General features: G+C 47.2%; 1 protein-coding gene across 9 annotated transcripts in view; it reads left to right on the top strand.

Annotated features, from left to right (window-relative positions):
- TCF4 (transcription factor 4) overlaps positions 1-12,527 on the top strand; it is a 431,493-nt gene that overhangs the window by 222,080 nt on the left and 196,886 nt on the right. For all 9 annotated transcript variants that reach the window (XM_088476442.1, XM_088476449.1, XM_088476445.1 and 6 more), the window contains one exon: positions 5,906-5,970. In XM_088476442.1, coding sequence (XP_088332568.1) covers positions 5,906-5,970 — 65 coding nt within the window. The remainder of the gene's footprint in view (positions 1-5,905; positions 5,971-12,527) is intronic.

Raw genomic sequence — 12,527 nt, 5'->3', positions numbered from 1 at the left:
CCTCCTGGTCGCTAGCTAAGCCGTGGGTTACCACCCACAGCTTAGCGACTGACCAGGGTGATGGTCGCGCTGGTCAAGAGCATCGCGACCATCGGGGCTTGCGACGAGACCCTAAGGTTGGGTCTCGCCAACCGCAAGCCCCAGAGAGCTTCCTGCTCTGGTCAAGCAGGAAGCTCCCCACTGACATCACTTCTGATGTCAGTGCGGCTGCCCACAAAACGGCAAGCGTTCACTTGGGAACGCCTCCGTTTGTGTAGCGACCCCCCCGCCCCGCCTACAAAATGGGGTGAGCTATCAATCAACATCGACAGCCGCCGCTTTTGTAGTAAGCTCCGGAGCGAGAGAGATTCTCTCTCACTCCGGGGCTTGCGCACGTGCAGTGCGGCCGCTGCACCTGCGCAGGGCCTTAACATCGACCCGGTTGCAAGCACTCAGCGCTTGTGACCGGGTCTAAATGAGACCCATTGTGCCCACGGAACGATTGTACAAACGGAACGATTGTACAAACGATATAGATGGGTTGTTAATGACTGCAGATTGTTAACGATATATCGTTTGCAGCAAACAATCTCACGATGCATCGGCTGGAACATTTAAAAATAGTGGAGGGGAGTGGCCAGGATCAGGGACGACAAATCGTCCATCATCCATCGCATCGTTCATCGCGCACACACACGGAACGACGTGTGTCAAATAGTGAACAATAAGTCGAAATCTCTGCAGGATCAATTGATCAGCGACGACGATGTACGGCGGCTGAGGACGTGCATCGGCATCGTGATCAACCCCACACATGGCGCTTTTTACGCGATTGGTCATTCCAAATGATCGAAACCGGCCAAATGGTGTAAAAAAATCTCACCGTGTATGGGGGCCTTTAGACCAACGGTAATAAAATGTTCCAAAGTACATTTATCTCCATAGTGCACACTGAAAAATATCACTTTCCAGTGATGCTGGAGTCACTACTTTTTAATTCCCTTACATGATAATGGACCTGATTGTCTGACGGTGTTAATCCAGAACACCTTTACCTCCAAAATGTGTGATCTCTTCAAGAGCGCCAGACTCAACTGAGCTTTTTTTTGCGTGTAAAAAACCCCCTAAAGATCGTACTAATTAATTACACATGTTTTGCTCTGCAGACTTTGAAGTGTTTTATTGAATTTTTTTTTTTTTTTTTTATTAATTTTCCCCAATTTAGAGGAGTGTGCTATGATATATTTTCCAGAGCTACATGCCTCAGACCTCTCTATTAATGACTATGATTCGGGTAAAAAGTGTGACCTTTATGTTATAGTCTAGAGAACCAGACAGGCAGCGTTCAGAAGGCATCAGATCATTAAGGCTGGCACGGATCCTCCGCAGGATTTGGGCCTAGTTCAAATCCTCGCTCCAGTGGTGTAAAACTTAGAAACCGGTGGCAAAAGTCCAACCCAATTTCTCTTTCCCAGGTGCCTGTTCCATCATGATGCTGATCATGAAGGGAGTTTACTCCAGGGGAAGTGTGAAAAGGAGAAGCCTGATTTTCCTGCAGCTAGTTACCCAGAATGCTACCAGGAGAATCCGTGATTGATTAAGCTCCGTTCTCACCAATAAGTGTCACTGTGACACGGGGCGGCTTGCAGCTGCTGTCATACGAACAGGCAGCAGTTTTAATGAACAGCTTTGTTTTGCTAGAAAATAAGTCATATTTATAGAAGTACAACGTGGCCTGTAGTGTGCGGGCACAGAAGGACTGTGACTGGACAGACGGCCCGATTAGTTGCACTTTTTGTTATCTGAGCTATTCTTCTCGCCGGTCCTGTTCCTGCTGCGGCAATTGGTATTTCTGTATTGCTGGGGAATTCTGTTTGTGCTTCTGAAATGACAAAATGCCAGTTGCATTATGTGTTTTGACCTCTTATACATATAGCATAATCCAAGCATAGGATCTATCCATCACCTTTATTCATATATAACCCGTACACAGAATAAATTAATTTACAACATAATTCAGATGCTAACAAGGACTTAAAGCTCAAGAATCATTAAACAAGCTCTGCAGCACCTAGTGGCAACAAATGGTACTACATCAACTCTATGTTTGTATAAGGCATGCTTTAACTCTTTTGGAAATTAGGATCCACATGCTACCTACAACTACTACGGTTATGTGGAAAGCATTTTAAACCAGCTTTAGCCCAGCAGTGTAAAATGTATTTAGAATATGTGTTTGATGATAGAAAAGATGTATATCTCAATAACTGGAGTATTCACATTCTATTCCTAACTGGTCATTCTCACACCAGTCCATGGGGACCTACGGCAAGCCCTGTTTCTGTACACGTCAGTCAAAATTAAACCATCTCACAGTTTACTTGTGCTGGATGCATTTTAAAGACCTATATTCGTTCTAGAAAAACAAAAAGAGCTTGTGATTAATAAGTTGCTACTACCAAAATGAACTAACGTTAATAATATATGTGCAATTTACAAAGTGTATTAATGCTGATTGGTATATAGGAGACACTTCCTCTATGTGAGCGATGATTTTGCTGTGAGGTGTGGTGCAATCTGCTAAAAAGAAAAAAATACAAATAAAACTCCTGCTAGTGCAGTAATTACTAATTAGTATCAATAAATAATGAGAACTTCAATGTACAATATATCTGTGCAGCAAAAGTGATTAAGAATTAAGCTTATCTGGTTTGTCTTTTGCTTTTTCTCTTTTCCAAGGTTTGATTTCCTTATTGCCAGGAGAGATTTACCAACATTACCATAGTGTAGTATGTTTAGAAACAATGTCTTCAATTAGCATTTAGGGGTCTATTTACTAAGCAGTGTTAGGAGACAAAGTGAAAAGTGATAAGAAAGTGATAAGGTGCCAACCAATCAGCTCCCAACTGTCATCTCACAGGCTGTGTTTGAAAAATTACAGTTGGGAGCTGATTGGCTGGCACCTTATCACTTTCTTATCACTTTTCACTCTGTCTCCTAACACTGCTTAGAAAATAGACCCCTTAGAAATATATTGCCCGTACATTAAAAACAGTAAGAAACTGCTTATATGGTGATGATATAGTTCTGTTGGACCAAAGAAAGTCCCAAATATTCAAAGATGTAAAGAGAAATTTATATGGATAAATTCCTGAGAGACTGGGTGATGTAACAAAAGATCAATAGCACCAACATGTTAGCGCAGCAGCTTGCAGAATTAATCAGGGGGCATAAAGCAATAGAGGCACAGGCATTCATTTATACCTAATATGCACTATTGCACTATCTCAGGGCCTGCTACAGCTTGGATCTCAGTTGATATTACGCAGGCAAACGGCCGATTGTTGTATTCTGCATTGCAGTGCGCGAAACCGGACGCTGCGGTGGGGACAGAATGAATGACAGGAAGTGCCATTTGTGGGTGGTAACGGGGGGTTGGTCGGCCGAACGCAGGCGTGCCAGTGCGTCCGCACGCTGTTTCAGGTATCCACTTCGCAGCCATACGCAGTGCGAGGTCTCTTAGTGTGCGTGGCTGTTAGCAATTCCTGAGTAAGGAATATGCCGATATCCAAAATACCCCTGGTCCCAAGCATTTTGGATATGGGAGACTCAACCTGTATTACGTCTCAATTGCCTAATCTACTTAAGCGGTATACACAGATTGACAACTTAGGGCCTGATTCAGACCCTCTCGCAGTGCGCACGCGAGCCCAGTAGCGAGTGAGAACTTCACTCGCTCCGGGGCTCGCAACAAAACGGGGCGGCTGTCGATGTTGATCGACAGCTTGCCCCGTTTTGTAGGCGGGTAGTGGGGGGTGGCTGCACAAACGGAGGCGTGCCCGAAGGAACGCCTGCCGTTTGTGGGCGGCCCTACTGACATCACTCGTGATGTCAGAAGTGAACTTCCTGCTCTATTACAGCAGGAAGTCCACTCGGCAGTGCGAGTGCTGAGACCCTACCTTAGGGTCTCTTCGCAATGCCGATGGTCGCGATAATCGCGACCATCGCCAGGCTGCCCACTAAAGCTGTGGGTGGTCACCCACAGCTTAGCGAGCGGCCTGGAGGCCGGGGAAAATAAAACCCTCGCCCTGATTCAGAGCGAGCGCCTCTGAATCAGGCCCTTCGTTTTTATACTTGAGGCCGCTACTGCCTCATCATACATGTGTAAATGTTGTCTGTCTTTGTTTCAGTCCCTTCATATATTTTAAAGAATACAATAAAAGTTACATTTTATTATTAATCAGGTAGAACTTGTGCCCCAAACAAAAAGAGAGTACTTTCTTTCTATACATTTATAGCTATATAAAACCATAATGTAGGTAAGGTTACATCACTTACAATTAGTAATAAGGAATACAGAAGCCATCATATATAATCATATATTACGCAGTTTACCCACCCTGCCAGACAACAATGGGCACCACTGTGAATCTATATTTTTGGGTGGGAAAAATTACAGTCTTCCCAACTTGTCCTATTTTCCCGATTCCTGAAAAGGAAAACTGCAACGTGCTGTGGGGGGTGTCCTGCGCTCTGGATTTGAACCCTAGGCCCTTTTTCAATTTGAGGCGAAAAGCCGTTTTAGTGCGTTTTTGGCCGAAACTTTTTGCCGATGACGTAATTTCACCAGGCGGAAAAGTATCGCCTAGGCAGAAAGTCAATACAATGTAATAGGTGAAAAAGTTTCGCCTATGAATAGCAGGCGGAAAAAAGTGCAGAATTGGGGTTTTGAGGTGCAACATTGCAGGAACCCCCGTGCAGCCTTCAGACAGTCCCCCATAGGTAAACTGTGTCAAAAAAAATTAAAAAACCACTTAAGAACACCCCCAAAAAAATCACTTTGAATTTGGAGGTGAAAAGAAAAATGTTGGGGGACAAAGTTAAAAACTAGCGCACTTGACTCTGGGGGGGTCCCCAAGTATGGCCCAGGTGTTTTTTTCATTGCAGGGGCTTGCGGCAGGTGGATTTTTCACGATTTTTAAACTTAACTTTAGCAACTTTAAAATATGCTGGCCCCCATTTTCAGGTACCCCAAATTTGCTGAGATAAGTTATTTTCTGCAAAAAACCTCCAAAATACTATTCTTCACCACTTATACAAAAACGCTATTTAGCAGCTATTGAGCCCGTTTAAAAACACCAAATACCTTTGGCAAGCCAAATCGGGGGGTACCATAACTAACCCCATGTCAGAGCATCTTTTGGGGGGTATCAGACTGATTTCCCCAAATCTGACAGTACTTTCCGCTTGTTTACGTTTCACCGGGTCCCGTTTTGGCGTACTTTCAAATTGAATACGGGGATACGCGGGCACATGCGCGATACTTTTCCGCCTGCAAAACATGCGATGTAGGCGAAAAGTCTGGGAGGCGGAAAAGTATTGCGGGTCTGCTCAAATTGAATACGGTCCTAGTATGTTAGGGTCCTACCTTACAGAGGTTACCTGGATATGGTGGGTAGGCCCATAACCTTGGCCATGATTATGCACCTGTGATCTGTCTGTTTCTGTGCCTGCATATCACATGGGAGTAAACATTGCTCCTGATGTGCTGGACTGCCCCATTTCCCCTAAAACGAAGCTTTGAATGCAGTGCTGCACTCACAACGGCAGGTGCACATAGCTCCTGTTCACTGCTGCACTTCAATGCAAGATGGATGGACAGAGCCCCCCCAAATCAGGACTATCCTGCCATCCCTACTTCAGCCTCCATTGAAGTGGAGATATTCCAGACACATTTACACCAAAGTGTCAACTGTGCTCTTGTTAAATCCAGTTATTACCAAAAGCAGAAGTTATCATGATGAGACTGTAATCTGTGTATATAGAATCATTGCAGGGGCACGTACCTTTATATACATTACTCTATGTTACTGCATATGCCTATGGTTAACAGAAGACTGACATTGGCTTCCATCCTTTTTTGCAGGTAAAGCAGAGAGAAGCTCGTACACCTGCTACGGAAGAGACTCGGAGATACAGGGCTGCCATCAGGTAAGACATGTCTTGCTAATATGTTGTACTGTTAAGCTTTGTTTTTATGGAGTAACTCCAACAAACAGTTTAGTTTTTGATGGAGTTTAAAATTAAACCCAAACTTTACTTCCTACACTTAAATGGCTGGAACCGCCAGCTGGTCCTAATGGGTGTAATGGTCCCAGACTGCACTCCGCTCTTCCTCACCTGGATAGAAACTATAATAGATGAGGGTGTTGACCCCCAGTGTTAGGGCACTGGCACCCAGGTGGAGCGGGGAATGGAGCATGGCATGGGAGCAGATGGCGGATCCAGTTTGTGGTCAAGAGGTCTTCAGTAATGATGTCACCAGTCACTTTGTTGACCTCACTTTGCCGGCACCAGGTTCAGGAACATGGCTGAAATGCTACTCCGAGAATTTAACCCGAACAGATGAAACGCTCATTGCAGCATTTCAGCTGCCTTGGGACACTGACATAGTGACTGGTGACATCATCACTGTCGATCTCCCGTCCTCAACCCGGTAGATCGAGTGAATAAAGCATAATGGGTAGCTGAAAGGGTATGCAGTCGGGAAACCGGCGGACCTAATCCCGACAGACGGCTTCCCGACTGCTTAATCCTGGCGAGGGTTAAATGACGCCGGGAGACCAGTGCCCGGCATCCCGATTGAAGGGGAAGGGGGGGATAGCGTTAGGCAGCCCCTGGGGGGGGGGACTTAGGGTTAGGCACCCCACCGGGGGACTTAGGTTTAGGAGGCTAGGAAGGGGGTTAGGTTTAGGAACTTAGAGGGGGAAAGGTTAGGGTTAGGCACCCCTAAGGGAGGGTTAGGGGGTAGAATTAGGTTAGGCAATACTTACCTTGGACGATCAGGATTTCCTCCTCTGCCCCAATACCGCTGTCGGGATTCCAACCGCTGGGCATGGGTCCGGAAGTAAATCAACTGATTCCAATGAAAGTGTGGGTTTAATTTTAACTACTAATACCAAAAATTTGTCCTTGTGTGTTTGGTTGTTGATTTTTGGAGGCGCTTAATCTAATCAGAGAAATGATGGTCATATGGAAACCACAGAACCTGGCATGGAATTTACTCTAGTATTGTAGATGGCAAACCTTGGTTTCATGTGGTCTGTTTGTTATTAATGTGTCAACTTTGTTTAAAGGGACTCTAGCCCTGTGGTTTTTTTTTTTTTTATAATTTCCTTTTTTTGTATTATAAATAAATATGAAGGGATGATTATATAAGACTTCATCTAGTTTCTGTAATGTTGTTAGTATATTGGCTTGCGGCACATACCATTCAGTACCGTTCTATTGTCTTACTTAGAATCCCTTCTCCTCCTTCCAGAATCTATCCTGTCAGTGAGGTATGATAAGCCTTTCGCAGGACTATAGATTGGGGGCATATTAGGAATATTATGCACTGGCCAGGACTCAAATCCGGGCCAACTGCTTGGAAGGCAGCTATGCTCACCACTATACAACCAACGCTTTTCCAATGGATTTGGGGCATGGCCCTGAGGCGAGGAATATGAGTGACATCATTGGGGTGGGGAATGTCGTCATAAGAGTCATAGCCAGATCTGCAAGTTACCGGCTTGCAAGGTGGCAGACACAACCATCTGAGTCTGTATAATGGGATAACCAGACCAACCTGTATCACAACAACTTGTTCCCTACATCTATAGTATTAGAAGCTGCCAATTATGCACTTGAACTCGCATATTATATCACAAATCATAATTCTAACTATTTTATTCTGTCTAAGAGTGAGATTTATACAAACAGATTTGTTTAAACAGTCTCCCTTTATTCCCTTCAATACACATTTTAGTCCCTTGAACTGGTTTCCTATTTTTATACATTGTCCCTTTTTTCATCCATGTGCTGCCTTTCCTTATCCTTGCTCTGCCTCACTGCCTTGCTCCCTCTCATCATCTGTGTGCTGCCTCACGTGTGCTGCCTGGCTCCCCCTCCTCATCCATCTGCTGCCTTGCTCCCTCTCATCGTCTGTGTGCTGCCTCACGTGTGCTGCCTGGCTCCCCCTCCTCATCCATCTGCTGCCTTGCTCCCTCTCATCGTCTGTGTGCTGCCTCACGTGTGCTGCCTGGCTCCCCCTCCTCATCCATCTGCTGCCTTGCTCCCTCTCATCGTCTGTGTGCTGCCTCATGTGTGCTGCCTTGCTCCCCCTCCTCATCCATCTGCTGCCTTGCTCCCTCTCATCATCTGTGTGCTGCCTCATGTGTGCTGCCTTGCTCCCCCTCCTCATCCATCTGCTGCCTTGCTCCCCATCCTCATCTGTGCGCTCCCTCACACACTCTCCTCGATCATGTGCTGCCTCGCTCACTCTAATTATCCATGGACTACCTAACTCCCTCTACTCGTCTGTGCATTGCCTCCCTCAACTCATCCGTGGGCTGCCTTTCTCACTCACCTCTTCTGTGTACTGCCTCATCCCCTCTCCTGATCTGTACACAGCCTCATTCCCTCTCCTCGTCCTTGCACTGCCTCCCTCCTCCCCATTCTTGCTCTGCCTCACTCCCTCTCCTCATCTGTGTATCTGTGTGCTGCCTCGCTCCCGCTCCTTATCTGTGCACTGTCTTACTTCCTCTCCTCATCCGTTTGCTCCCTTGCTCCCTCTCTTCATCTATGTGTTGCCATGCTACCTATCCTCATCTGTGCGCTGCTTTTATTCATCCGTGTGCTGCATCAATCCATCTCCTCATCCATGTGCTGCAACAATCCATCTCATCCATGTGCTGCTTCGCTCCCTCTCCTCATCCATGGCCTGCCTCACTCCTCATCTAAGCGCTGCCTTCCTCTCCTCATCTGTGCACTGCCTCTCTTCCTCTCCTCATCTGTGCGCTGCCTCACCTTCTCTCCTCATCTGTGCTCTACCTCGCTCCCTCTCATCCTTGCACTGCCTCCCTCTCCTCATCCTTGCACTGCCTTGCTCCCTCTTCTCACACTTACTCTGCCTCGCTCCTGCACTGCCTACCTCGCATCATCCATGCGCTGCCTCACTCCCTCACAGCTGTGTACTGCCTCACTCCCTCACAGCTGTGTACTGCCTCACTCCCTCACAGCTGTGTACTGCCTCACTCCCTCACAGCTGTGTACTGCCTCACTCCCTTTCATCATTTGTGCACTGCCTCTCTTCCTCTCCTCATCTGTGCACTGCCTCTCTTCCTCTCCTCATCTGTGCGCTGCCTCACCTTCTCTCCTCATCTGTGCTCCACCTCGCTCCCTCTCATCCTTGCACTGCCTCCCTCCCTCTCCTCATCCTAACACTGCCTTGCTGCCTCTCTTCCCCTCCTCATCTGTGCACTGCCTCTCTTCCTCTCCTCATCTGTGCGCTGCCTCTCTTCCTCTCCTCATCTGTGCACTGCCTCTCTTCCTCTCCTCATCTGTGCGCTGCCTCACCTTCTCTCCTCATTTGTGCTCTACCTCGCTCCCTCTCATCCTTGCACTGCCTCCCTCTCCTCATCCTTGCACTGCCTTGCTCCCTCTTCTCACACTTACTCTGCCTCGCTCCTGCACTGCCTACCTCGCATCATCCATGCGCTGTCTCACTCCCTCACAGCTGTGTACTGCCTCACTCCCTCACAGCTGTGTACTGCCTCACTCCCTTTCATCATCTGTGCACTGCCTCTCTTCCCCTCCTCATCTGTGCACTGCCTCTCTTCCTCTCCTCATCTGTGCGCTGCCTCTCTTCCTCTCCTCATCTGTGCACTGCCTCTCTTCCTCTCCTCATCTGTGCACTGCCTCACCTTCTCTCCTCATCTGTGCTCTACCTCGCTCCCTCTCATCCTTGCACTGCCTCCCTCTCCTCATCCTTGCACTGCCTTGCTCCCTCTTCTCACACTTACTCTGCCTCGCTCCTGCACTGCCTACCTCGCATCATCCATGCGCTGCCTCACTCCCTCACAGCTGTGTACTGCCTCACTCCCTCACAGCTGTGTACTGCCTCACTCCCTTTCATCATCTGTGCACTGCCTCTCTTCCCCTCCTCATCTGTGCACTGCCTCTCTTCCCCTCCTCATCTGTGCGCTGCCTCTCTTCCCCTCCTCATCTGTGCGCTGCCTCTCTTCCCCTCCTCATCTGTGCACTGCCTCTCTTCCCCTCCTCAACTGTGCGCTGCCTCTCTTCCCCTCCTCATCTGTGCGCTGCCTCTCTCCCTCTCCTCATCTGTGCGCTGCCTCTCTCCCTCTCCTCATCTGTGCGCTGCCTCTCTTCCCCTCCTCATCTCTGCGCTGCCTCTCTTCCCCTCCTCATCTTTGCGCTGCCTCTCTTCCCCTCCTCATCTGTGCACTGCCTCTCTTCCCCTCCTCATCTGTGCACTGCCTCTCTTCCCCTCCTCATCTGTGCGCTGCCTCTCTTCCCCTCCTCATCTGTGCGCTGCCTCTCTTCCTCTCCTCATCTGTGCGCTGCCTCTCTTCCTCTCCTCATCTGTGCGCTGCCTCTCTGCCTCACTCACCTCATCCATGTGCTGCCTCATGCCTCACCTAATCCGTGTGTGCCTCATCCCCTCTCCTCATCCCTGCACTGCCTCGCTCCCTTTTTTCATTCTTCCCCTGCCTCGCTCTCTCTCCTTGTACTCACCTGTGCTAGCCACCATTAAGCAAAGAACATGATTCAGTGTCCTGTTAATGAGCAACTTACCTACTGATATAATGTTTTTAGTGGTGACTGCTGAGGATGTATTTGTAAAGCACAGTTTCTTTAAACCATTATTGGCAAAGATGTTAGGCTATGCATGTGTCACATATACTTTATGCCAGGATGATGTTCAGTCTTGTAGAGATTGCAGCTCAGAATATTGGGGTCCATGTTCTAGAAATAGGAGTATATAAAGTTACCCCAATCATATAATTTGTTCTTGCTGCTGTTCTTTTGAGACAAAAGGATCTGACAACGTAAATATTTGATTTCAGTCATCCCAGGATAGCTGGATAATATGTTAATCTGTGTGTAAATGGAATATATACCAGGGCAGTATCTCTTAAATTAATAAAACTCAGGTTAAACTCGCTTGTAATAAATTATGGGCCTCATTTATCAACGAATAATATTCTTTGAGCAATATTCATTTTATCACTCGTTACTAATTATAAATGGTGCTCCAACCAATCAGATTCTGTCATTTTTCAAACACATGACAGTAAGGCGGGGTGCTTTTAGAGAGGAGGGGGCCCGTGTGCAGGCTCCGATCGGACCCCCTCCTCTCTGGTGGCACAGTAGACTCTGGCATGTCGCTCGTGCTCCATTCCCGGGAAATCTCTACTGCACATGCGCGAATCCCCGGGGAAATGGCCGCGGTGGCCATTTTCCCGGTGATTTCTGCAGAGCCGCAGCCAGTGCCGGCCTGACGGAGAGGTAAGTATATTTAATTGGGTGCAGGGTGTGCGGTGTGTGGGCCCCCCTGGGGCCACCCAGGGGCCCGTGTGCACCGCCCACCTTGCACTCATTATAAATACGCCTCTGCAGTGAGGAGCTGATTGGTTGGAGCACCATTTAAGATTAGTAACAAGTGATAAAATAAATATCATTTGTGGATAAATGAGACCCTATATTTTGGACGTTTAATATTGTTTGCTTTGCAGTCTTGAAGATTTATCTTGTTCTGTAAACAAAGAGGTTTGTGTCTTGCTTTAGCCACAGTGGCAGTATACAGGTACATACACAGGGGTGCTTATGACACACTTGCCTACTTTTGAAAAGCATTTCAGGGAGATTGTGAAAGCAGCACCTGTGAGCGCGGCGGTAAAGTGGATAGTACTGCTACATCTGAGAGGTGTGTCATAATACTGACTTACATCCAAATGTAATGAGCCCCAAAGCAGTTAGTAAGATCTACTTGTTGATCAAAAAACACACGGATACCTTTCCGAATATGCATGTAGCTATAGGGATCATTGTGCCTTATACCCAATGCAGGGAAATTATACTAATGATCCCATTTGAATGTATATATCTCTGGTTTTTGTTTTACATAACAGTGTCATAATGGGGGTAAGTTGCAATCAGGGAGATTACTGGGCTCTTCAGGGAGACAGGGAGATTGCTATTTCAGGGAGTCTCCCTGACAATGAGGGAGAGTTGGCCAGTATGGCTTATGATTGGATAGCAATTGATTGTAAGCCATTCATTGGAATTGGAAATTAGATGTTGTAGTGGCAGACATGTCCCTTTTTTCACTGTTACTAGAGTCGCGCCAAGTAGCCTCCTCGGCGCGCCAGATCCTGTGCAATTCCGCCGCTACCCCACGTGTCTCTTTTTTTGGTCAAAATGTGAGTCTTATTTGCATAATTAAAAGAAGCAACAACACTATATTGCTAGTGTACACTGATCAATTTGGTGTGCGCCTGGGTACGACTGAGTCTGAATCTGTGTATAAAGGACAGCCACTCCTTTCCCTCATGCCAAGTTCCGTTGTTCTTCACCTGCAACCTTGTGAGCGGCATTTTGCGAAGTCTGCGATGCAACAAAGACGCAAAATGTAAAGAAACATACGGTATGCCACTCCTCTCGGCACGCCTCAGTCATGCTATAGCGTACGGACGTCCAGTAAGTGA

The sequence above is a fragment of the Taudactylus pleione genome, unplaced genomic scaffold (assembly GCF_031769625.1).
Source record: "Taudactylus pleione unplaced genomic scaffold, aTauple2 ptg000189l, whole genome shotgun sequence".
In the NCBI taxonomy this organism is placed as follows: Eukaryota; Metazoa; Chordata; class Amphibia; order Anura; family Myobatrachidae; genus Taudactylus; species Taudactylus pleione.
This window is presented reverse-complemented; position numbering and strand designations above follow the sequence as displayed.